The sequence below is a fragment of the Anguilla rostrata genome, chromosome 10 (genome assembly GCF_018555375.3).
Source record: "Anguilla rostrata isolate EN2019 chromosome 10, ASM1855537v3, whole genome shotgun sequence".
Classification (NCBI taxonomy): Eukaryota; Metazoa; Chordata; class Actinopteri; order Anguilliformes; family Anguillidae; genus Anguilla; species Anguilla rostrata.
This window is the reverse complement of record NC_057942.1, coordinates 22,064,994-22,092,767: the sequence shown is the minus strand read 5'-3', so window position 1 is coordinate 22,092,767 and position 27,774 is coordinate 22,064,994. Positions and strand designations below refer to the sequence as shown.

Genomic DNA, 27,774 nt, shown 5'->3' with positions numbered 1-27,774 from the left:
ATGAAATCAAATGTCAGATATGACTGGTTTGAAGTCATTACATGATGACGGCATAAACATTTTTTGTAACTATACGTATACGTCTGCAATCCCTCACTAAACATGTAAAGTGTCTAAGTAAAAACTATTAACAGCCCTCAACCAATTGGAATTTAAGGATGTAATAAAAGCCAATGTACACAGATGTTCTCTCCCTGGTCTAGGAACCCCTTAACTTGGCCTAGTATCAACGTTTTATAGTCCCGCACTCACTGTAGTTGCTTGTACTGTCCGTTTTGGCCTTGAAGTTTAAAGAAAAACGTGATGTTGCAGAGCTTTAACTACACACGACTTCAGACTCAGCTGATTGTTAGCTTAAGTAGAGTATTCTGCACAAAACAATCACATGCACAGTGGACCCTCACAACATTGCGCACCATGTTTTGGTAATCATGGCATTGTCACTAGGTTACTGCCATCACAGCAGAATAGAGAATGAAAGGTGGTGTTGGTTGATACTGTAACTGTGGAGATATTACTAAATGTAGCCTAACCGCTGCATTTCACAGCAGTGGCTGTTTAAAAACAAATGAACGGTATCAGGCATGGAAGCAGTAAAGTGTTACCCTTTCAGCACCGGGACAAGCATGCTATCAAAATGCCAGCTCAGTACAGGAAAGAAGAGGCTCCTTCACGGACAGATGTGTTTGTGGGAGAAATATGCATCACGAAAATAAAATAAAAATGCTTTCAGCAGTTAATACAACATATGTGATGGGTTTAACACAGAATTTCAGAAAAACAACCAGACTGTTTAACATCACACCGCTGTTTAACAGAATACTTTTGGAAGGTAGACTATGTGCTATAACAAGACAAGGACATGCATATAAAAAGGTGTCTGGCTACCTTATCTGCATGGATGCAAAAACCATCTTGTCCACTCAATAGATGCATGAAGTCCTTCTGCTTAGGACAAACTCGGCAAAAACTACTTGTGTGCGTAAATTATCCAAACCACCTTATTTTGGGGCTATAAACCAAATTTCTCACCCTATTATTGGCCACTTTCACCAAAAGGGAAAATCACGAACATGTATTCAAGTGTGTGTGTATTTTTCGCTCCTTTCCCTTCTAATTTAACCATAATGTGTTGATACATAGGAGTCTCCATTCCACAACCCTGACATTCCAGGGGGTTAGGGATTAGATTTTATTTTTTTGGGGAGGGGAGTGTTGTTCGATCTGTTGTGAGGAGCGTGCAGACCTGTTAAAGGGGTGTACCTCTCACCTGCACCAGCCTCTACTCCACGTTACAGCAGGCACAGCTATCCAACCACTGAGATTAGCACAGAAATGTCTTAGCACTTGCAAAGCTAACAATGCTCAAACGGCTACAGTCTTGCCAATGCAAAACTGTGCAAGAAACTGTGTTCAAGGTTCAAGCCAAAGCTAGCCTATTTCATCAAGAGACTGATTACAACTATAATTGCTTTTAATGAAACACAAAGATCAAGTTCACACTGTTAAAATAAGGCCTGAAGAGATGGGGGGGGGGGTGGAGTGGGATGTGAATGGGGTCTTTTGAGGCTTGCTGGAAGCTTAGCTTAGCTGGTGGTTCCGTTCAGCCCGGACTGGGTTCTGCCCTTCCTTGGGCAGCCTGGCCCATATTTTCTGGGGCTCAGCCTCATTCCGTCCGCAAAGTCCTCTTTTCCAACAAAAAATGTAAATAAAATCCAGCGGATTCGAGGGGCTTAGCAGTCGCTCTTCCACAGCTTTATGGTTTTGTCATTTTCCAGCGCTGCAGAAGCGATGATGTTCTCTGTGGGGTGGCAGGCAGTGGAGATCACCACATCTGCACACACCAGGAAAAAAACGCAGTAAGTGTCAACCAGAGAATTTACAAGAAAATAGAAACATCTGCCAGCGTCACTTTCTCTCTAATCACAGCACTGTTGAATACCTCAACACCAGAGAGCTTGGGCTACTAAGAGGATTTTTTTTTTACTTTTAAATTGGTTGCCTTTCAATGGATGCTAGCAGACACCCTTGAGGGTTTCACTTAAACTGAACCACCCTCTTTTCTCACCTGTGTGTCCCTGCAGTTTCTGTACAATTTCCTTTGTCTGCAGGTTCCAAATGTATACCATGCTGTCCTCTGAACCAGAGACGATCCACTGCAGTGAAACAATCACACGTGTCCGTAGCCAATAAAAAAGGACATACACACCCCCTCTGTCTCCCTTTCTCTCAAAACCTGAAGCTGACACATGCATGCACGCATCTGTGGGTTTTTTTTTTTTAAAGACACAAAACCCATTTAAAATAAAAAAAGGTTACAACAGCACATTGCTCAATATTCATTCAAGAGTATAATAACTTAAGCAATTCACTCACCTTCCCTCCAGTAACAGAGAAATTGGCAAAGACGCAGTACTTCTCATTTTTATGGCCAGTGTAGGTTTTCAAGCACTGCAAAAGACAGGTATTGGACAAGGGACATACCCAGATGGACTGAAAACAATCATTATCCTCACCATTTATTTTCATCAGCTGAAAAGGGGATTAGAAGATTAAATGGAACACAGAGATGTTATCAAAAAAAGGCACTTTGTGCCAGGCATGTTGCAGTAATCTGTGCTGTTCTAGGTAGCCACCACATTTAACCACACTTAATCTTATAATAATTTTTCCAACTGGCCTAATGTATTATATTTTTATTTTTTAGCTCCAGCAATATTTCAACACAGTACTTTAATCTTGTGCATCTGGAACAGGAACAACTAACATCAAACGGATGTCAGTGCCATTGACAAATCAGAAACGAGAGCTTGACAAATCAGAGTACAAGTCAGTCATGCAAGGCTACAGCAGAAATGCCAATGCTTGCACAATGACAATGAAACGGTCTTATAATTAAATTTATTGTGTATCACAGTCACGCTGTAAACAAAGTGTCAGTTCTCATGAAGACTTTATATAGAATATGTAATGCCTTCATAAACATGACATAATGGCTTCATAATGAGATATTATGTAGACTTCCCACAGGTCCATTTGGATTGTTTCATAACATGACGTGACATCATGAGTTATTATGCAGTTAGCCTAGCATCCTAGCAACAAGCATGTGACACTGCTGGTTATGTCACATTTGGCATAATATAAGGTGTAGTGCTACCATTTATGAAACATGACATTTGCACGGTTTCCGCCAGTGTTTTGCAAGCCCGCCGGGCCTAAATTGACCCCCCGCTGGGCTTAAGCATCGGGGATTTTAAATGTATTTTTAAGATGTTTTTTAAGCTGCAGTTACAGTGGGGCGGCTCAGTTGGAAAGCTCACCAGCGACATCCGCTGGTTAAAACGTGAACGCACTATAGGAAAACAGCAGGTCTGTTCTTTACCCTCATTGTGCATAGAGTGACATTCAACACTTTATGCTTCCAACTATCACAAGCTAACGGTACCCAGCAAGGCACCATTTCTTTAGTAGGCTAACTAACCTAATAACTGTGTTATCACTTCATCTTGTCGGTAAGTACATTCTTTTTATATTAACTTAAGCAGTGTGGAGGTAACGTTCGATACATTGTAACATTACATGATTTATTATTGCCATCGAAATAACGACTTCACTTGTTTATTAACCTCTTAGCGCACAGCCCCTAGTGGTGGGCACGCCCGCGTGCCTAGATTACTAAACTCAAACATTCGGTGCTACTGCAACCAAAGTGTGAGATGAAAACAGAAACGCGTTGTTTCAGTTTCATTAGTAGACGATACATGACAACTATGCCGAAAACGGAGTTTCGCAGCCCCACCATTGTCGCTCCGGTCGTTCATTTAACACGCACCCCCTCCCTGAAGTGTCATCTAAAAAACACCCCCCACCCTTGACATAATGGACAATATTGTCTATCTTGGCATTCATAAAAATATTCTTTCACCACTAAAAAACCGTATTCCGTCATAGCAACAAGATAAACCCGACAATAGCCCTAAGATATGCCTATACAGCAGTGAAAACGCTGCTCACTGAATAACGAAATAAACGAGAAAAAGTTTTTAAAAATGATACCATGTCATTCTACAGTCAATATCTGGGACTAAATATTGAATAAATATAAAACCTTACTGTTGGTTTTACGTGTAGAGATGTCCCTTTTGAGACTGCGTGGTCATATATTGTCTTGGACAAATATATTGTTTGGGAAATATACGCGCATCTGTGACCCCTGGGTATCTTCCAAAATAGCTGTGCGTAACACCACACCTGTTGTTTACGGCGTCGTCGCCCTTTTTAGTACAGTCTGACTTGAATGAGAATTCATTTATTCAGTAGGCGAGAGTATAAGCTTTCTAACGATGTATAACATGTCTAATTCTGCTTTTGGAATAGCGTTTTATAGGTCAGCGTAACAGAAAATATTCTTAGCATCGCATTCACTTACGCATTCACTCTGTTAGCAGACAAATACGATACACCTAACGAAACGTGTTCAAGGATATTTCGTAATTTCTTGGAAAATACTATTATTATTGAGAACTTCTGAACATAGCTAAGCCATATGTTTGCTGATAGACATAGCTGACATCATTTTCTGGAGCAAAACAGAAGCGAATATAACAATATCATTGATACTGTCTCTGTCTCCATCTCCTGAACATAGAGGAGATTTCATCATTGCTATGTAAGTATTACCGCTCAAAATATTTTGGTTATATACGTTATTTTTGAAATTGAGTATTTTTAAATAGGTTAGTGGTGTTATATAATGTAAATATTTCACACTGTAATGTAAGCGTTAGATGGAACTGTAATAGTTTTTGTGAAGCATGCAACAGTGATGACGTCAGAGCTGGAACATTGCCAAAACGTGGTGGATGGGTGAAAATTGTTTTCATGTTGTCTCATCCCCATACAAGAAAACATACGAGAGTACAGAGTATAGAAATACACACAAGTTAATTATTACACATTTAGGTACTGTACCGCATTGTGTGACAATATTTTTGCATTATTTTTTTAATCTGATAGCAATGTTTCATCTTAAACCCTCATAAGGGGCTCATTTATATGCTTTATAATGGACAAAAAGCATTTTATTCAATTTTGGAGAGATTTTAGACCACTGTACTGACTGAAAGCTTGTAATTCCCATTTGAAAATTATGCAACAGTGATTTTCTTGAGTCAAAACTGTTTATTTGTAGTGAAATACATGGATATGTTATGATTTACAGCAATGCATAATTTAGACATTTTGGATAGATTTGGAGATGCTGGGTACACTGCTTAGTTTTAGCTTCATACATCTATAGTAGTTCTACATATCCACCCTTAGATTTTATGAACTTGTGGTCAAAACGTTTTTGACCTAGCACATGTATAGTTTAACCTCCTGCATATATGCAATCTCTCAGTATTTCATTGCAAACTTAAAAAGTGCAAATTTATTTTGGATTTTTTGTCAAAACAATTGCATTTGTGGCACTTTATTTCTTCCAAAATTATGAATATAAACTAATCTGTGTTAGTATTGTAAATTGTACAAATGTCTTGCTTCATTTAAGCCATTTTTCAAGTCTCTGTGGTGTTCACGTCTGGAGTTATAAAGCCTTAAATAGGGTACCCCCTAAATGGGCAAGGATTGGCAAAATTTGGCTTGTGCCTTAAGAGGTTAATAATGTTAGCTTGATGACATTGATGTGCACGACAACGTGGTCATTTAGCTAACTTAGCTAGCTAACCAAACAGTCAGTAGCACAGATACATAGATATTTTGTTGTTGTTGAAATGTGCCCAGCAAAGAGAGCAAACTTATTTTTTGTCAGTGGCATTTCCTTCTGACATCTACGACGGCAATCGCAAACACAACATTTATTTTGTATAGCTATTTCCATGGATAAAATCGCATTTATTATTATTAATTATTGGTGAAAACATTTACTTCATATCCAGGGAGATAGCCAACTACTTGCACATTACATGACACGTGTAGCCATTTAGTAATACGATCGCATTTCAGGCTAAAAAATAACCCGTTAATCCAGAGAAATTGCTGAGTTGTCTTAGAATCTTTATCGCAACAGAATGTATCAAGGCTGGCAGCCCGGATCAAATTTGTTGTGACAGCTGCTGTCCAAAACAAACACCTGAGAGAGGCTGCCTGCGTATGTGCCTCCCCCAAGGCATTACGTAACTGTTTTCAATGCGCATCTGTCCTAAAAACATGCTGGCTTCAATAAGCGGAATCGATAAGCTCGAAGCCACACGATTCCGATGAATAGGACAACTTGGAACCGGTTCGCGATTCCCATCCCTATTTAAATGTGCCCAGCATTCCGGGGCTTGTTGTAAGATTCAGTAGCCAATCAGGACTTTAATACAAGTGTTTTGTAGAGAGCGATACCTTTGATATTATTTATTTTAATTTATTTTGTTGTTGTTGAAATGTGCCCCGCATTCCAAGGCTGTAAGAATCAGTAGCCAATCAGAACGTTTTTTGTAGAGTGCAAAAACTTTGATATTATTTAATTTAATTTAATTTCTTTTGTTGTTGATGAAAACACAGCATTCCCAGTCTCTACATTGTTGTCAGATTCTTTGTAAGACTATGCTATGCTGCAAATAGTTGATTTTTTAAAATGTGGTCGAATAAATGACTTATTTATAACAACATTCACATTACGTAGTGATATTTTCAAATCACCGGTCAGCTTTTAGCACTGACTTAATGTAGGGCCCTATGGAATCTGTGTTATAGCTTTTTTAAATTCTCAATTCCGCGATTCCGTCTGTGATTCTGTTATCACAGAAACTATAGGGCCCGACCTTAATGCTGCCATCAGCCTGTCGCTGGCCTGCGCCGGGCCCCCATCAAAAAAGACACTTGGCCCCATCAAAAGATACTTGCCACCGGGCCTAACAACTTTTCTGGGGGAAACCCTGCATTTGCTTATTTAATTATGATATATATGCACCGATTGGTGCACTGCTAATATGAATCTCATAAAAAACATGTTTTCAACGTACACAAATGCCAAGTTACTCACACATACAAGACATACACTGTCTATAACTCATTCATTCAAACTGGTAAAATCTGGGCCTGCCATTAAAAGTATTGATATCAGATGCTGTACTACAAACAACATAAGCTATCTTGCCTCGCTGAAAGGCGTAACTTGGCGGGATGGCATACCTGCCATCCCAACAGCACTCAAAGAAGTCATTTGTGTGGGTCATATTTGCTCATTATGAGCATTCCCAGAAAAAAAACAGAAAACATATGCAGCAAAGCTGCACAGAAAGAAATGGCCCTTATATTGCCATCTTTGGTGGGTATTTGACCTGCTGGCGGTTCAAAATATATATGCCTCAAACTTTTTTCTGTTTCGTTATAGAACTTTCATACATTAGGAGGTGCTTAAGGACATAATTTTAGGGAGACTCAAACTGGAAACTTACTTTTTTTTTTCACTGAAACAAGAGTTACATTCAGTAGAAAAACAATCAGGTAAAATTTTATCCCATGGCATTTCTATTGTCAAGCGACTCACCTTTCCTTTGCTGTAGTCCCAAAGCTTCAGCGTGCTGGCAAAGGAATAGAAGAGTTCAGTCTTAACGACAATGTGCATTCATATATAATCCATAACTGGGATGAAAATTAAGGAATTTCCTTGATCAATGTCCACTAACATTAATGATCATGATTTATTAATCATTAACAAAACATCTCATTATAGATTATGACATAGAAAATACAAAATGCATGCTTTCCCTCAGTCAAAGCTTAACTGAAACATCGAAACACATCTGAGTACAGGCCAAGCTATTTGTCATAGCAAAAAAAAAAAAAACTAAGCAACATAACATAACAAAAAATAAAATTATGAAGGTGGTTTAGGTACATTTTAATAAGGTTCAAGTAACTCTCTTCCCAAGTGAAATAGCACACCAGTGATCATAATATTAGCTTGCTGTAACAGTTCCACAGCCTGCTACAACAGCCTTAATTATGAAATAATTAAAAGGATCATTGGGGTGTTATCCTTCAAAATTGCATTACAGTATTGCACACAGCCATTTTTCCCCATATTGGACTCATTTGCCCACTTCACGGTTGAGTGGTCTTGCTCTGTGTAAATTAAACATTTCTTTGCATGCTACACAAGGTCACGGTGCACCAGCTTGTGTAGAAATTAAATTTTAACTTAATTTCACCAAAACACCCATTGATACATTTGAGACCAAAAATGGATCAATTTGATAATTTAATTAGATCACTCAAATCTGTAACGGAAAATAATCTATCATCAATTAATCATTAACAACCCTCAGTAAACCCTCATAAATCATTCAAACCATAATCATATTCACATTATCACCATCCTCAACTGACGCACATTCAATTCCTCATCTAAACGTATCTAATCAAATAGATAATGATAGCATCCACATCATCAGCTAAACCACAATCACCCCTCGTCTAATCTGCAGCCACATCCACATGCACACTCAGTATCGAGTCCTCACACAATCCAGTGACATCATTATCTGATCCACATCTGCAACCAAATCCTCAAATAATATGCCTTCACAATCACATCCACATCCAATACATATGCATGGCTGCAATCATTCCACTTTCTTCTAATTTACAGTCCTGCTTAGTCCACAACCACATCCTCAATCACCATCACACTCTCATCCAAGCCACATCTATGTTTAACGCACATCCACAATCTAGTTAATATCATGTCCTCACATAATCCACAATCATATCTAATCTCTAAAATCTCTATGCTATCCTCATGTAAAACACACACACAAATAAACCAAATCCTAACCTAAAACATATAAATAATCCCATCCTCATTTAATTCAGAATCACATCAAATCCTCATCATTTCAGGATCATTAACATCCATTCTGTTTTGCAAGACAGATGTCATAGGACAGACTACGGGCAGTTACTCACTTGTCTAGGGTGGCTGCCAGGATATATTTTCCATTGGGGGAGAACTTCACAAATGAGACGGGAGGATTGTCGTCATCTGAAATCAACACGGAAATCAGCTTCAGTAATTCAACAAAGAACACAAACCATTTCTGTACTCAGTTAGATTTTAGGACTCAAAATTAAAATTGTGAAAATTGCAGGGCGCCCTGTCTAAGTGTAAAATCGAGCATAAAAGAGCATCACTTATGTAAGCAAACACCCAGGGCTACTACACTTTTCAGAACAGACCAATTAAATACATGCTTTTCAATATAGACTAATCAAATTCACACTTTTCAGCAGAGACAATTCCACTGAGTACTGCTCTTCACAGACAAATCAAATATTTTCACTGTTCAGCATAGACCATGTGGCATAATTTCTGGCCCATAGCACATTTTATTAGCAGACTAATACCATCTCGTATATTTAGAGGCAGCTGAGTTTTTGTACCTTTAGATCAAGGGTACAATGTCAGCGTCCAACCTGAATACAGAGGTGGAAAAATCAGGGGTCACAAAGTAAAAGCCCTGCCATGTGTTTCTTCCACCCATGATCTCGGCCAGCTGACTTCACTAATTAGTTATACCTCCTGGCTGAAGAACTGTGCTAATTAGCAAACTGCGGTCATTAGAACAAAATACCAAGAAGCACTTTAACTTTATAAACTTGAATTTTCCACCTCTATCTGAACAGGAGGACCATAAAATATTGGGGTTTTCAGCGCCTCTAATTCATCAGGACGAAACACACAAATTTCACACAGGATTCACAGCATATTATTATTGCTGCCATCAGCACACCAGCTGCCTCCGAGTGAACTTGACCGTTAGTGACGTTTCTTACCGATAAGCGTTTTGAGACACTGTCCCGACGCTGTGTCCCAGATCCGACTGTAATAGACAAAGAGGGGAGAAGCTCTGTTTCCATGTGTCATGTATCGCAAGAACACAGCTGTAAAATGTTCTCCCTAACATTAAATCCTTTTCTACTTGACCCCACCCCCACTCCCCCCACCTCCAAGAGTCTGCACCTCACCACTGATCACAATTTCAACCCTGTACATCTTGTTCAAAAACACAAATGAATGAAAGTTCTGATCAAGCCCTTGTGATGGGAAGTAGAAAACCAGCAAGTTTGCAAACGGCAACCCTCACCAGAGGCCATCATAACTGCTGGACACGATCAGGGAGCCATCTCTGTTGAAATGAACCTGGAGGTGACAGGAGATGGAGGAGGAGGAAAGAAGCCAAGTAAGAAGTAAGACAAGTGAAAACCAGTCAGACAGGTTTGGACAGTGTTCGAGATTATAGTCAAACCAAAGCATTTGTATTATCCACACCTGCAATTATTACTCTTTAAAAAAGCTTAACTTATTTTTTTAAATTTTGAGGTGAAGTTATGTCAACTAACATTCATTAGTTCAAACCTACACATCATAGTGAGAAAGTTAAAACTCAATTTTTCTAACAAAGAAATATCATTTTTTGAATTAATGACTGTTAAAAATCTAAGTTCAAAACTAAAACATTTAGTGAAATAAGAAATTTGGAGTATTCTGAATGTTTTTGTGTACAAGCTTCATCATAACTAGTATCAACAAAGAGTCACTATAAGCAAGTAAGGCTGTCAAAAGTGCCATGAAATTGAGTTTGAATATTAGCTTTTGTAATTAGAGTTCGAATATATTCGAATATCATTTGCCTATAATACACAAAAATAAGCTGCTTATTGTCGGGCGCAATATGCACGTGACGCTCCCTCCAAACTGGCCTGGGAGTTATTTTCCACAAGCAGGCAGTAGAATAGAGGACATTGCTGAATTTTCATACTAGGTTACTACATCTGGGGCCTCATTTATAAAACGTATTTTAGATCAACTTTGTGGCGCGTATGTAGAAAATCACGTCAAAGTAGTGATTTATAAAATTTCAACAAGACTCGATTTGACCGTGGAAAGGTTGTGGCTCCACGTCAGGTCTTCACTTCGCGTATGCACGCAAGTTCATTTTATAAATGAGCCCCCTGCAGTTTCTATAGCCTAATGCGCAAATGAATAAAGCACTTTCTCCTGGATGTAATTTGCCACAACTCGGCATTTATTAATTACAATAATAGGGAAATTATTGTTTATAAGAAATCCCTGTTTATTTCTTAACACAAAAACTATTCAAACGCCTAATACCTGTGGCCTAAAACAACATTAATTACTTACTCTGTTTGGTTTGTTTAACTTCCTTCATCATCCAATTTTATCTAAATCTTCAGAACAGAAAGGAAACATAGCCTGCCATGGGAACATTATTTAGCCTAAATTGTTAGCTGACCAGATCTGTTGAACGAAGTGAAAAAAGAGACTGGCTTGCGAGGCTGGCTGACCAGTAACGTTAGGTGTCCATGGAGCTGAAAGTATCATGATTATTGGCAAGGAAAACCAAACGATCCACTTGCTCTGGATCCAGGGCAGAACGTTTTTTGTTGAGGAAGTAACGTTAGCAGAGGAAACATGCATGAACACGATTCGCCGCATGAAATTAAAGTTACAATCTCAAAGATTTCCGTTTCGTTCTCTTTGGTGGTACCAACGGCGAAAAGCAGTAATTGCAGGTGTGTTTTTGGACCTCACTTCCCAGAGATCCAACCAGTGTCGCCTGTGTGACGTCAGTCAGTTGGCACCTGGGCCACGCCAACTACAACACTTACTATTTACTGAATAAAAAATGGTTGTTATAAAAGTAACGTTATGTACATACTCATTTATTGTCTAACATTAGGCTAACCTAAGCTGTCTTTACACTGCCAGCTGGGTTAAAATACTGTAGCAGACCTGCGGTAGAATTAGTGATGATCAATTTCCACAGACGTTCTTTATCCACCTTTTGCCCGGTATGAACATTTTTTACACTGCAGAGAAAAATTTGCGGGATTCGCTGTGGCTCGTGAAATTATGTATCTCGTGCACAATAAACAGTCTCGTGAATGATTGTTGTGTGATATTTTTGAAACAACTGCCTTGCAAAATGTTACCCCTGGTGTTTCTGCTAGCTGGTTTCTGGTTTTGCTAGCTAAACTGTTCGAGAATAGAGCTGAGCTGGGTGTTAAATTAGCAATCAGAACAAGAATAATAAAACAAAAACAAAGGAGATTTCATCAAAAAAAGGACATCAAGGCTGAAGGAACATATGAGGAAGCGTAATAAAATAATAACAACGCTAATCCATACTGCCGCATTCTTTTATTTAGTTTTCTCCGGCTTGACATCTTTACATCAGACCCGGCTCTGCTCCACCTGTACCCTGGGTTAATGCTCTGTGTAAAGACGGCTTTATTCCGATCATTATAATATATTATAATATATTGATGAACTTTATGGCAATGTAAATAACAGTAACGTTAAGTCCAGTTCAGATCAATGATTTGCAACAAGACGAAACGGTTTTAGAATGTTGCAGAGAAAATTGCAGCGGTGTGAACTGGTTAGTTGCAGTGCGTCTGAAGCCGTTGCCTGGGGTCTCAAAAGACCCACCTTGTCAAATCGCCAAGTGCAGTTTTAGAATGTTTACAATCAGATGTCTTGGAATTTTGCAAGTTGCATCCGTCTCGTTACGAATCATTGATCTGAACTGACCTTTAGTTAGCTAGTTAGCTATTCGAGAGATGTTTTGCGAGATCGGTACCGGTCGGTAGCGTTAGCTAGCGTTTTTTCTAATTGTTAGCTGGCATTAGATTGTGTTAATTACATTAGCTAGCTAGCTAACGCAACGTTACCTGATATGAGAGATGGCTACTGTGCACAACTTTGTCTAAACTAATGTTGCCTTTCTTGACATGGTCCGGTAGCTAGCGTTAGCTGTGCAAATAGCTAGGCTCTGTAATTTAGTAACGTTACATTATCATCAAATGTAATACGAAATCTACATCAACAAATAATATAACCTCTCATGTTACACAAAAACTTTTTAGGGTTCCCCCCTTCTCTGTTATTGTAACGCTAGCAGACACCAGAAAAAACAGTACGCCGCTCACGCACAAGTGAGTTCAAGAGCGAGCCTGCTGCATTTGCTCTGTCTACCCTCCCTGCGGACCAACCACTGATGGGTGATGGAAAACGCGTCACTAACTATGCGCCACTTATGACTTTTTCCCGGGAATGTCGCCACAGACACCCAGTTCTTTAATCATAAATTATTATAATAATATAAATTAATAGGCTCAATCACCATTGTGTTACCTAATTCGGCGATAGATAGTAACTTAACAGACATTTATTTTAATTAAAATCTTCGATATTATTACTTTAAAGCCTGTATATTCATGTTAATTACAAAATGCGGGATCCAAAAGTAATATTCGAATGCTCAAATTTAGGTTCGAAATTTAAAAAAAAAAAGATTTTCGAGTGGTTTTTGAACTGAATATTTTTTGACAGCCATATAAGCAAGACGAGCATACAAAACAAGAAACATTAGAAATGCAACTGGGAAATATAAAGAATAAAATGCTAGAATGGAAACACGATCGATACATAAGAGCCCGCAGGCCTGAATGCAGCAGGAGGCAACACAAGCACACAAATGAAACAGCACAAGAAACGCATGTGACAAGTCATGTGACACTCACTGCAGAGACGGGGTCAGAGTGTGCGGGCAGGGTCTTCAGACATTTCCCCGTCTTTACATCCCAGATGCGCACACTCTCGTCAAACTGCGGAGAAATGCAAGTGAGGTGTCACGCGATGTGCCCAGCTTCCAATGCACTACTCCCTAACGGCATTGAGCTTGCACGGTTTCGAAACAGTAGAGGATGATGGTGCTGATCGATAAAACTGTGATGCAGTCAAAAATGGACTCACCGATCCCGACACAATGAGGTTGGACTGGGGGTTGAAGTTACAGCAGAACACGTAGTTGCTGTGGCCCTTCAGCGTCTTGAGACACTTCCCCTACAGAACCATGAGAGCTTTAAAACGCTTGTTGGATCACTTGTATCTTGACATACCTGTGTGTCTATGCCTGCACGCATATCTTCACGCGTCATTATTTTACAACTGATATTCATGCTTTATGGTTTTACATGGATGTTAGTTGTACAAATCTATGTGTTTTATGCTAGGCTGCCCTAAGTCGGGGCTACCCAACCCTGTTCCTGGAGCTCTACCACACAGTCGGTTTTCGTTTCAACCCTAATTCGGCACACCCGATTCTACTAATTAGCAGCTCAAGGAGATTACCTCCCGGGGAATGGGGTGTGCCAAATTAGGGTCGAAACGAAAACGTTCAGGGTGGCAGATCTCCAGGAACAGGGTTAGGCAGTCCTGCTGTAAGTTCACTTACATATAGTGCTTACATTCGCTAGTCTGGGAATGTTCTTTAGCCAAGCATAGTACTGTTGCTCATGTAACTCTGGTGGATACATTGATACACTTACGGAGGTATGTTCTCTTTCAATGCAAGTCCTCCTGGAAAAGCGTGTCTGCTAAATAAATGTAATTTGATGTAATGCAATCATGTGTCCAGAGCTGTCTGTTCAGCTCAGAATGAACAGAATCTCAAAGCACTGATTTGGAGTTCAGCACATGGATGCTCTTTTACCAAAGAGAAGGGAGCTCCCACAAACTCCAGTACGATCATTGCTGATTGACTCTCGCTTGATTTAAAGATTGTAAAATAAAAGCCTTTGTAGATACTGCCCCGATTAGACCGCCTGCTGCAGAGTCGCTCACCGAGCTCACGTCCCATATCTTCAGGGTCTTGTCGTCCGACGCAGAAACCAGGAGGTTTGAGTCGGTGGACCACGCAACGTCCGAGATACCCTGCAGGACGCCACGGGTAGAGATCGGTAACACAGCATTATGTGCAGATCACACAACAGGTAATTGTGATGACAGAATATAAATAAGCCAAATCTCTGGCGCTTATCCCCACCCAAAACAGACAGACCAGGTAAAACCGAGCAGCCGCAGCTTGACATGAGCAGACTCACCAGCTTGTGTCCAGACACCGTTTTTTCAAACTTCCCATCGTAGGCTCCCCATATTTTGATCAATTTATCAGCAGCTGTTGGAATAAAGAGGTTTAGTTTCCTGTCCCTCAACATTATATATATCTAGTCTGTATATAAACCCTTTGCCCTTGTCTCAATCAAAGCACCAAAAGCGCACTCCACTCAAGCTTCTCCAAAAATCATAACTATCATTGTCTCTAAACGGGACATTCACTGTGGAGGGCTGGCCTGGTTTTGACCTAACTCCACAGACATAAGGGTCAGAAGTTTTATCTGAAGTGGTGCTACAATGATGCTACAAATGGTGCCTGCTGTCTTTTTTGCCTCCTCAGATTGTGGACTCAATTTCTGATCCAGTTCTAAATAAGACAGTCTAACCCACAATTCAGAGCATCCACAGGTACAAAAATACAGCAACAAAGGCATGTACAGACGCACGCATGCACACACTTACAAGAGCTGGCCAGCCATTCTCCACTGGGGCTGAACTTGACTGAGGAGACAGCCTTGGTATGGCCAGCGAGCGTGAACTTCAGGCAGTAGTTTGGCTTCACAGGTGCTGACTGCATGTGAACAGTACATTAAATTAACATACGTGTAAAACCCCACCACACAACTGACCCACACATTCCCTCTCGTGCAGATTTTATGCATGCCCTCATTCCTCCGATCAGGGAAGTTAAATTTAAACTCATTACCAAATCCTGGAATACATCCGTAGTAGACCTGTCATGTATCTCCTTTAACCCGACATTACATTTGCAACTGCTGCACTCTGGGTGATGGCGGGGAAGGAAATTTTTGTTACCACGGTACCTTGCTCTGGCCTGCTGAGGCAGATGATGCAGATGCCGTTTTAGCCGCTTCAATCTCTGGCTTTTTCTCCTCCGTTGCCATGGTAACAAAGTAGGTGGATCAGAAGGGACTGGATGCCAGGCAGCACTTTCAGACTAGCAATCAGGGAGGAGATAAGCATATGAATAACATAAATTAAACATGAGGAAATGCTTTGATTTCAGCAACTAGAAAGGAGATTAAGGCAAAAGGGGATCTGAGGTTACCATCAACACTATTTTAGTGGTACAAACATTATGCAAATACACAGAGTCCTGAAATTAAAACTTTGGTCTGTCAGTAACTATGGTTGAATAAATACACAAAATTATATGCTTTACTCTAAAGCACAAAATGTAGTTCTATAAGTAATGAACTGCACATAAATAGATATAACAAGCACAAAGCTCTGCCTATGCTCCCTGCCCTCATGTCTCTGTCAGATTTAAAAATGGCCACCTCCTGGCACCATTCTAGCATCTTACGACCTCACTTCCAGCCCTTCATCACCCTCCTCCTGTCCAAATTGCCATCTCTCAGTTATTGAGGGGTGTTGTAATCTTATAAACTCACCAGGTTGCAGGCTCCTTTGCTTCAATAAATGTCTGTAATATGAGTTCACTCTCTGGATCTATTATAATAGATTTCACTTAATTTTTAAAAAGACTATCCTTCACCTCTGTAGTCTTAAGATTCCTCAGAGGTGGAGTCATCAGGCAATCTACATGTCCCGCCATCTGGTACCTAAATAGACCTCTGCAGTCAATAAGACTCTTATGAGTCATTTCACTGCCCACATATCTGTGTCTATCTTCCCAGACTTAATAAAAATACAAAGTTACACATATATATATATATATATATATATATATATATATATGTTACACACATATATATATATATATATATATATAAGCTTTAGCTTTATAATTACAATTACGACATACAGCAAACTACATTAAATTATGTTTGTGAGGTCCAATGTAACTTGTTGATACTGGATGTAGATTTCAAATATATGGCTGCTACATATTAGCAAGCTAATGTTAAACTACTACACTTAAAATATCAGTTAGTTAACATTAGCTTAATCTCAAAATAGCACGTTTATATGTGATTGGCAACGTTCAATTGCTCTGCATTAATGTGTACCACAGCATGCAGCTAACGAACGAGAAAACAAAAAGCTAACATAGACAGCTTGCAACTTTACCATGCAACGAAGAAACGATTGAAGCTAGTGAGCAGGTCTAACTCGAAGCCATTCATTTCGGATATGGCGAATGTGAAAGTAATCACATAACATTTACTGGTTTAACTGAATAGATTGGTGAATTATAATGGATTCAGACTAGGGCCTGTAGCCTGGAAATTTAGCACGCTAGTTAGCATCCATAGCTAACGTCCAGGTATAACCCTGTTTCCGCAGCTCAAACCTATATTGTAGGCAGCTAACGTTAGCCAGCTAATCTATACTTTGTTGATCACCATGTTTCATTACTCATGCTACATTGGACAGTTCCTAACCTAGCTCAGCCAGATTCGCGGATTCTTTACCATTCTTTTTCCACACCGTCTGAATTAATTTTGTCTTTCAAAACAATACCTTAATAGCTGAGCAACCGCAGATTAACAGCAACTAGTTGGCTACGTACATTACATTAGACGAAATTACTTGCCCCATTCAAACGACAAGCGCACCCACTTACAGTGTGGTCAGTATGTTAGGTGCGAAGACGTAGCTCGTTTATTTTTCCCAAAACATTGAGTTTTTCCACAGATTAATTCTCCAGAAGAACGTGAAAGGCGCCTCGTTGCAATTACACAGATAGCAACGAGAATTTGTGTACAGGATTGAGGCTTTGCGTTCAGGCGCGGAATGTGGCGAAAAGCACAATACTGCGCATGTGCCATTCAAGATCATTCACAAAACATACGGCAAGCAAGGAGAGACACGGGACCAATGAACTGTAGTGCATGGGGCCTACGGTCTATGCATGGGACCCTCAAATGCAGTGGTGTCAAACTCGTGCCATGGAGGGCCGTGTGTATGCAGGTTTTCATTCCAACCAATGAATGCTGCCTTAATTGAGTCCAATTACTCATTCAGCCATATGCGTTTAACTGCATTGAAGCACAGAATATAAGAAAAATTTTATTTAGACAATGCGGGTCACCATAGACGTCGGGTCACCATTGTGCACAAACCTGCATCCCTAATTCAGCAAATAATTTAACTAATTATATAATCAAGATCTGAGGCTGGAATGAAAACCTGCATACACACGGCCCTCCATGGCACGAGTTTGACACCACTGCTCAAATGAATTAACAAGACTGGGATATTTGAGTTGGCCTATGAGTTGAGGTAACATCAAATTCGTATTTTTAATTTATTGTATATAATTTATCACACATGCTGGCTAGCATACCTTCAGTGTGAAGTCATTAGTCAAAAGTTGTTACGGTTTGAAATGTGGAAGATTTTATCAGGGACAGAATGTGATTGGGGACGTTTTTATTTTAAAGAAGGTGGACATGATGGTAATGATATATAGATAAAAAAATGACATAAGCATAAATAAATAAATGCAGAAATAAATAATTAAATACATAAATAAATGAAAAATAAATACATTTTGGTAATGAAAAAGGCTATTTCTGTATTTTTACATGTATTTATTTATTTATGCATTTTTACATTTATTTTTGTATTTCTACATTTATTTATGCATTTATTTATGTATTTCTACATTTATTCATTTATTTCGTTATGCATTTCTACATTTATTTATTTATTTCTGTATTTCTACATTTATTTACTTATTTATTTATTTCTGTATTTCTGTGTCCGTATCAGAGACTGTAAAAAATAGGTCCGTATGTTAATAAGGTGGGCAGTCCTACCTCAGTCTAAAGCCGGATTGGTTATAGCGGTGTGATCGGATCTACTACTACTGCCTTGACTTGACAGGTACACGGGAGCTTTGCCTTCAGCTCGCTACTAGCCGCTTAGCTAAATTGAAGTTGTTAACACTTAGTTTTATGTAGCCCGGTGTTATTGTTGGAAAGTTTTGTACAAGGCATTGCCAATGATTTAAGATCATTAACGAACAATTTTGAGAACAATGCACCCAATGACTAGGCTACCTTCGGTTTCGTCTGGGAAGATTAATGGAGGATTTGGTTAGTGATGTTACGTTCGCGAACGATCAGATTCTTTTCAACGACTACTTTGGTACAAACAAAGGGAACCGAGTCATACTTGGTGAGAGCCGTTCTTTTTATCGTTGTGCCCAAATTTCACTGCCTGCCCTAAATCCACTCCCCTTTACGTGAACACACGAGTCTTGCTATGAATCTAAATACCGCGTGCACTTTATTGTTTATGTCAAAAGTATGAATGGCTCTAAATTCAAATGTCTACCTCAAAAAAGGTCTAAAGACTAAGGTAATTATTTGGATTAGGCCTATGTGTTATACCGTTCGTATTCCACAAGAGGGTACGAGCAGGCAGACAACATCTTTCAACACTTCTGCTTTTCATGACTGATATTGTTGAATGTGTCGCCCTTCATCTTTCGATTATTTAGTTCATTATATTAATATTTTACGCTGTTTTGTTGTTTTCCTTTACAAATGCAGGAAGTAGACCCAAGCAGTTTAGTGTCAAACTCAAGGATGCAAATCATTGCGCAACTTCTGATGTGGGCGTACCTGCAGATAATAACATTAGGTTGGCCCTAGAAATAGCGTTGTATGACTACTAGCTAGCAAAACCGAAAATGTCTGAGGACAAAGAAGATTTTGTTTTTGGTCATGGGATTGTTGTGCCTTATCGATTCGAGCCGGAATACACAGAAGAAGAGCTGGCTAATTTGCAGGCTGATCGTGCGAGAGCAAGTCAGGAGTGGGCCGAGATTGAGGAACCACAGGCTATTCCCAGGACAAACGACAACTGGTGGTAGACATCCTATGTATCACAGACAGGCGCGATAGCGTTAGCCAGCCCGCATATTACCTACCTCGAATGGTTCGGCCAATGATGGGAAAACGGTGGGTATGGCTCCAGGCTTCAGACGGTTGCCTTGGTAGTCAGTGCCTTCAAAGTAGTCGCTGCATACCCTTATTCCTCGTTTGCAAACTTCTTTGGCTGTTATGTTGGGGTGTCTGATTACATCCAGCCATGTCTGGCACAAAGTTGCATCGCATGGAAAACTATGAAAATGTGCTTTCAAGGCAAGTTTAACGGGGGCATTATAACAACCGGGTACAATGCACCTCATTATTACACCGATATTGCATCAAACAAAAGCTAGCAGACGTTAATTTGTTCGATTTCAAAGCTAAGTTAACAGAATGTTTTGCTTCGCTTCTTCTCGATTTTGCCGCGATACGAAATCGAAGAAGAAGAAAAAACTGGAAACCGTATTACTATGTGGACTTGCGCTAAAAAAATAGGTCTTTGTTTCTAACGTTAGACATTTAAAATGAAATAGCTAATCGAAAAATGAAGGGCGACACATTCATTAGATGGACAATATCAGTCACGAGAAGCAGAAGTGTTATAAAGTGTAATTCCCCTTTAATTAGTGTAAGGTTTAATGCAAAATATGAAGACAAACTGCCATAATTTCAAACACAATTAGTACAGTATGATTCTCAAATAAGTAATAATTAGCTACCGGTATGTTAATAACAATCCTCACGGCGATTGGGCTGCATTCTGCAATGCCATGGCAATGTAATGTAGGCTGTATACTCACTCTCGCAGTTTTGCATGTTACTTTGCTACAGTCCAGAAACCAACGTTTTTTCAAATCGCACTCCTGAGGTTTTCTGGAGTGGCGTTCTTTGTGGCATGGTGACAGGGGCAGGGGCATTGCTAGACATAAAGCTCTACTGGGGCACATTACTCAAGCCACACAATTTTTTTCTTGAATGCCTAGGACATGCACACTGCCGTGCACGGACAGTAATGTGCTCGCTGCGGTGCACGGACCCAGACCGCAAGTTGCGCGCCTCAGCTTGTATTTTTGGTTAAACTGCATTGCTTTGACATTGTGGATTAATTAAATTAATCCACTGCCAAATATAGGAGCTTGTTAAAATTTTATTTTTATTTCACCTTTATTTCACCAGGCAAGTCATTAAGAACAAATTCTTATTTACAATGGCAGCCTGAGAACTCGAACGTGAGATTTTAAAGGGGCACAGCAGATCAATACTGGGGCAGGTGCCCCAGTAAAAGGGGTCTAGCAACACTCATGGACAGGGGAATATAAGAATATAATCCTAGCATTTTCAAAACATCGCTGCCTGCAAAGTCTTTATAAAACAAGGTCAAAACAACGTTTCCTTGACAACAACATGTAGACCTATTTTCGCGAGACGGGGCTCTGTCACGCCAATTTTTGTCCAGGCTGCAAAAAAAGGTCCGGATGACACAATGATATTCTAAAACAGCTGCTGTACCCATTGTGACATAGTTGACGTTACGTTACAGCGTCCGTTGCTATGCCGACACTGCCAGCTCCATCAGGAAGCTAAATCAGAGGCAGTTCAAAACTCAATAAAACTTTATTGAGTAACAAACCAAAAAGTAAGATAATCCTCAGATTCACCACCACCATAACAAACAGGGTAACACACATAAAACTAAACTAAAAGCTACAAACACAATTCAGCTAATGCAAGAACACATATTTACACACGATAAATTCACTATTTGCACATATTTACAATTTACAGTCCCACAGGAACTATTTACAAAAGTTTGCATGCCGTGCATTCTGGGAGCTGCACAGCACAGCCTGCCAGAACAGCCCCCGGGCGTCACAGCATACAATAACATGTGTCTTGTGTGAAATGTTTTTCAGATAATTGTTTATCTATCTGATTTTCACTAAAATCTGTTTTGCACAAAAGTTCATTATACTTGCTTTTTTATTGTGCCAATAAAAAGTTTTCTAATATTAAGTGTTGTATGAATTGCATTCAAGGCAAGGAATCGTTTGCTTCTGTCTGGTTCGCCCTTCTGACCAATCCTGCTTCAGATGATGTTAGGACCACCCACTTAATTAACATACTGACACAGAAATACATAAATAAATTAGAAGAGTGCACTCAGTAGAGTGCAGATCTCCGCCAGGCGTGTTAGCTTTGCTGATGCAACAATAGAGGGCACACAATCAATGCAACCAGACAAATACAATATTACAAGTTTTTACCATGTGCCACTGAAAACCCCCAAAATACGGATTCAGTGAAGTAACGCTAAAGGTGGTGACATGTTAGCTAATGTCATTCATATCAGCCACGATGTGTTAGACAGTCCTTGACATTATAGCCTGGCACTTTCGTTTCAAATCTGGACAGGAACAATCTGGATGGGAACAATTCCAAAAGACCAGCGATGTAAAATATCAATTCCAGCGTGAAAATGGCAACACGATAATTGCCACAGATTCAAACATTAACAAACGCCGTTAGTTGGCAGATTATTTTATTGTCATTTGAACGTTGAAATGGACATTTTACATCGCTGGTCTTTCATTCCAAATGGAAGCAGTTGTTGATCACTTGCATCCCCTACCGACCGGTTAGGATTGTGGCGTTAGTCGTCAATGTATTTCAATGGACAATGATGGAAATTAATTCAAATAAAATACTTTTCGTTGACCGATTTGCAAAATATTCGAGCATTTGGGCCCTTGGCCTGCTGCCAGCATGCACAACAAGTATTAGGCTGATCGGCCCAGTAGTATGCGAGATTAGCTGTGGACAGATACACACGCACACACACAGGCGACCAAACACATAATCCCCTCCAGGCTCTCGCCTGACGGAGATAATAAATGTAGAAATGTAGAAATACAGGAATAAATAAATGAATAAATGTGGAAATACAGAAATAAATAAATACAGAAATAAATAAATGTAGAAATACATAAATAAATAAATGTAGAAATAAATAAATGTAGAAATGCATAAATAAATAAATAAATTCAAATACAGAAAGAGCCTTTTTCATTATCAAAATATATTTATTTTAAATGTGTTTATTTATTTATTTATGCTATGTCATTTGTTGTTCTCCATAATGAGTGGTAATGATACAGGTACCTTGGTTATTTCTTATTATTAATTAAATTTACATAGGTTTGCTCTTACTCACCTCATCGTCAATTTTACGCATAACAGCCACACAGTACAACAGAACACAGAAATGCACTGAGGGACATAGCCTACAATTTCTATAATACACCCAAAACAAAAAAGTGAGTCCGCTGCTTCTCTTTATGAATGAAGTTATTTAGCCAAGTAAGCAATAGCTTCCCCAAACCTGCTGCCTCTTCAAATCCCGATTAGTCATTTAAAAAATTTAAAGAAATCCAAAGTTCATTCGTCTTTTCCGTAAATTACTTTTTGCGTTTTAAGTTAAAGCGATTTATGTCAGTTTACATTTATGAAGATGTATGTAAAACGCGTCTGTCTTAATTTCTTATTATAATAAAGGAAAACAAACCACATTTCACCACAATTAAACATCCCATCTAAACCGATTTGTCTATGAACAGAATCAGAACAAAAGTATGTTTGAGTGTAAATCAGCAGAACTGTAATTACCCTTAACATACAGTCTGTCATATATAGCCTACCCTCTTTCTACGCTTATTGAATGCTAATGCTATAGCGGTTCTGAGTGGGTATTTCTTCATCTGCTCATTCAGAATTTTTTTTGTTTGTTTACCTCTCCAAGACCTGTGACATCTGGTGATGCGAGTGTTGATTATATTTACAGTTGAGGCCAAAAGTTTACATACACCTAGGATAAAGACATTCAAATTCAATTTTTCACTACTCCACACATTTAATGTTACCATACATTTCCTGTGTTAAGTCAATTAGGGTATCTACTTTATTTCCATAAGAGGTCGTTTCAAAATAATAGCTAAGAGATATGTATTTCAGCTTTTATGTACTATATCAGATTTTAACATAACATACAGACCTGCCAACCTGCACGCATTTTGTGCACCAACCACGCGATTCTTGGTCAAAATACGCAGGTACGAAATGCCAGCTGAAACTACGCAATATATATATATATATATATATATAATTGTAATTTAATTACGGAAAATAATAAATTAATACAAAGCAATACCGTACATTTATTCGGTATTTAAACTACATTCCTCGGATTGAACCAGATGCTACGACCTTCTGCTTGCGGTTCTGTAACCCCTCCCCGACCCACTCAACATCCACTGATACGCAGCGGTACTTTATTATCCACCGAGGCGTAACGCTGCATTGCTGAGGTAAAATGAGAAGTGGGCAGTAATAATCAAGCACAAAATGTGACCGTAATGTTAACATATAAAACGTTAAAATATGTTCGGTAACTTTACGAGATGATGCATTTCAAGGGGTATATCCTAATGAGATACATTTGTGTGTATAGTTAGCCGTAGTAGTAGCTTGCATACGATTTAGCCTCGTTACGAGACGTGTGAATAACTGATGGAGTAATTTAGCTGCAGTAACTCAAATGCTACGGAGATTCTGTGTTCAAACTTTGAATCGCACACGCTCTGTTGGAGCAAAGTGACCATTGCAAAGGTGACTATAGACTGCTAACGTAGCAAATAATTCCTATTATTGCAGCCAGTCACCCGACCAGCCTTGCAGTTAGAAAATAATCATAACGTCAGATGACGAGGATACTAACAAGGAGAGAGAGCATTGTACATATTTATTAATTTACTTCTGTTGCTGTCAATGCTGTTATTGTTATATATTGTTACATTTATCATTATTATTTTAATATTATTATTATTTTACATATTATATATGTATGCTTTGGCAATAATTACATTTGTATTTCATGCCAATAAAGCAACTTAAATTGAAAAATTGAAATTGAGAGCAGCAGACCTACTGAAAAGAAGCGAGTCCATGCCCCCCAGAAGTTCCTCGCAAAATATCAGGAGCAATGGCCGTGCCTCCGCCCCTCAAAACTTCCGCACCATGCATTTTGCACATTGTGCAATTATGATTTTGACATTAGCCATCAAGGAGCTTCAGGTAATAATTTAGCTAAACCTCTAGTTACAAAAGCCTACATTCCTAGATAATTTTTCAATTGAATACTTTTTTTTTCATTAGGCCTATATGATGTGTGCCTATATAAGCTGATTCAATTATATAATTATTAAATAAAAATGGAAATCATGAACAGAAACTTGGTTTTATTCACAATTGACTGTTTTACATCGCAACATAAGTTTCTGTAAATACTTGAAAATGAAAACATATGTTACAATATACAAAATAAATTATTTCCATTTTTATTAAATAATTGAATGCAATTCACTTATGGTTATCAGTTTGTATAAGCACACATATCATATAATGAAATATTAATCATGAAAAAATTGTTTTGAGCAGGTGTACTCAAACTTTTGACTTGCAAGTATATCATAATATAGTCCAGTGCAGTGCAAGTGATATTTTAGAATCAAGTCAAATTCTACAATTTTGCCTGATCACTTCAACAGTCAAAACTAGAATTATGAAGAAAGGCTTGTGTGTGCGTGCAAAGCGAAGTGGTGAGAAAGCATGTGAACAAAGTGTTACACTGACTGTTGTGGTACTCAAAATATTTTTATAAGGTTGGCAGATCTGTAACATAACATAATATAATGACGAGAACAGGCCATTCAGCCAAACGATGCTCGCCATTTTCTTAACTAAATTAGTGCTCTGATTACCTACAGACTAGATAGTATCTAACACTGTCTCAAGCCTAGTCTTGAAAATCCTGAGTTTCTGCCTCTACTACATGACCTGGCAGGCTATTCGACACATTGACTACTCTCTGTGTGAAAAAATTCTTCCTAATGTCTGTACGGAATCTACACTGTCTGGCCAAAAAAAAAGTCGCCATTTGGATTTTTTTGGACAGTGCCCACTGTACAAGCCTCTGTGTTCTCAGCTGTTATGTGTTATGATCTGGGCTTGCTTCAATTGGTCAGGTCTAGGCTCAGCAACGTTATGCGGTGTAAGAGTAATTTTCTGATTGACAGTATATGTGTATTAACATAGAGACAATCACGTGATTAAGTATATCCTCTATTATTCTCTTGATTATTGTTATACCATACATAATATTCCCCATAAATTCACAGAATTGTTCATCTTTAATTCACAGTAAAACTACTGTGCAGCACATCTGCAAAACTAATTTGACATGTAATCTGTGTAAATTGTGATGACAGCTGTCCACTGTAAAAAAATATGATGGACAAAAATATTACCCAATTTTGTTTTTATTGACATTTTACTAGCTGCAATGATCTTTACCTTTCAGAAGCAAGACATTTGAACAATTATTTTGCTATGCCTCAATGGAAAGAAAGTACCAATTATGCACAAAACCCCCCTGTATCTTTTCTATTCAGTGTCAAGTATGCTACATTTTGAGAAATGACTTTGGTTTCAGTTTAACTGTGAGGGGAGTTGGGGCATCTGTCCAGCAGAGGAGAGCGGAGCAGTGATGTAGGTTACTGTGGGTCAGGCAACGACCAGATCAGGTGCAGCTGTGTTGTGAACAGGGGTTTCTAGTCTGGTGATTGCCCACGGTTAGCTGCAGCTGGGGTTTGGCCAGACCAGACACACCTGTGCACCAACACAGCTGCGCCTTATCTGGTCGTTGCCCAACCCACAGTGACCTCCATCTGGAGACATTTCTATTGACGATTACTTTGTCCACAGCGATCATGAAGGCTGTCGCCGTCAGGGGACTGGTGCCTGTGTACAAAAAACACAAGCAATGTGGTCCAGTTTTGTTCTACAATAAAATAAATACATGCACTTTAAGTGACAGAATGTTAGTACGAGCATGTCATCATTACAAATAAATGTTGTTACCGCAAACCACAATGGAAGGTGTAGTACAGTGGTGTCAAACTCGTTGCCATGGAGGGCCGTGTGTATGCAGGTTTTCATTCCAGCCTCAGATCTTGATTATATAATTAGTTAAATTATTTGCTGAATTAGGGATGCAGGTTTGTGCACAATGGTGACCCGACGTCTATGGTGACCCGCATTGTCTAAATAAAAATTTTCTTATATTCTGTGCTTCAATGCAGTTAAACACATATGGCTGAATGAGTAATTGGACTCAATTAAGGCAGCATTCATTGGTTGGAATGAAAACCTGCATATACACGGCCCTCCATGGCACGAGTTTGACACCACTGGCTTAAAGGACCTAACTTCTCCATCAGCGATCAGTTTCCACCAGAGATCCTGAGGAGACGGAGGCTACTTCACCCAATCATGACGGAAGCAATAAAAGGTAAAAAAAAAGACTCGGCTGTCTTTTGACAAACTCTCCATTGATGGGAAGTTATATAGAACCCCTCAGATAACATACTGGTTAAGTGGTGGAGATAAAAACATCAAACCTGTAACATCTGGCTAGTGTCTCTCTCAGATGTAAACAGAGGCGCATGTTGGCTACGTCATCACCGCAACCATTGCAATTGCAACAGGTAAACAATAGCCAATGTTGCTGTGGCGTGACCTGCTGTATCTGGTCTGGCAGATCCACCCCGCCGGTCTTTTTTCCTTTTCTTTATTATTCTCTATAGCTCAAACGGGTATAAATACTGCGGTTAGGGAATGGCAAAGTCCATTTTCCCCCCGTTTTCTTTTTTTGTTTGTTTGCTGGTTAGTCATCTATTTTATTTGTTTAAAATGTTTTTGTTCCTGCAGTGTATGTATGGGAGGTCGGGTGGGGATGCGGGTGGGTGAGGTCGGGACGGGACGAGATGGTGGAGCGCACGAAAGGAGAGGGAGGGATGGAGGGAAGGTATGTATCCCTCAACAATTTCAGAAATACTATGCTACCCTTACAGTATATTGCATCTTTCTGCACTT

At 39.2% G+C, this 27,774-nt stretch overlaps 1 protein-coding gene and 1 long non-coding RNA gene across 2 annotated transcripts in view; both read right to left on the bottom strand.

The window, feature by feature from the left end:
* Positions 1–27,774, bottom strand: part of LOC135233773 (uncharacterized) — a 392,830-nt gene that overhangs the window by 198,595 nt on the left and 166,461 nt on the right. The gene's annotated exons all lie outside the window — the stretch shown is intronic.
* LOC135233751 (WD repeat-containing protein 5-like) lies at positions 1,457–17,724 on the bottom strand. The gene is made up of 14 exons (XM_064297607.1): positions 17,532–17,724; positions 15,805–15,938; positions 15,443–15,551; positions 14,968–15,041; positions 14,708–14,797; positions 13,838–13,927; positions 13,606–13,689; positions 10,143–10,198; positions 9,832–9,878; positions 8,965–9,040; positions 7,544–7,577; positions 2,377–2,451; positions 2,069–2,156; positions 1,457–1,834 (listed from the first exon to the last, which is right to left on the bottom strand). The coding sequence occupies exons 2-14, from the start codon at positions 15,883–15,885 to the stop codon at positions 1,734–1,736; spliced, it is 1,005 nt and encodes a 334-aa protein (XP_064153677.1). The 5' UTR covers positions 15,886–15,938; positions 17,532–17,724; the 3' UTR covers positions 1,457–1,733.

Coding starts and splice junctions, on each gene's coding strand:
- LOC135233751 (XM_064297607.1), bottom strand. CDS start 15,885: ATGGCAACGGAGGAGAAAAAGCCAGAGATTGAAGCGGCTAAAACGGCA. Junction 13,690..13,837: donor ACCTCATTGTGTCGGGATCG/GTGAGTCCATTT, acceptor ATTTCTCCGCAG/TTTGACGAGAGTGTGCGCAT. Junction 9,879..10,142: donor AGCAGTTATGATGGCCTCTG/GTGAGGGTTGCC, acceptor TGTCTATTACAG/TCGGATCTGGGACACAGCGT.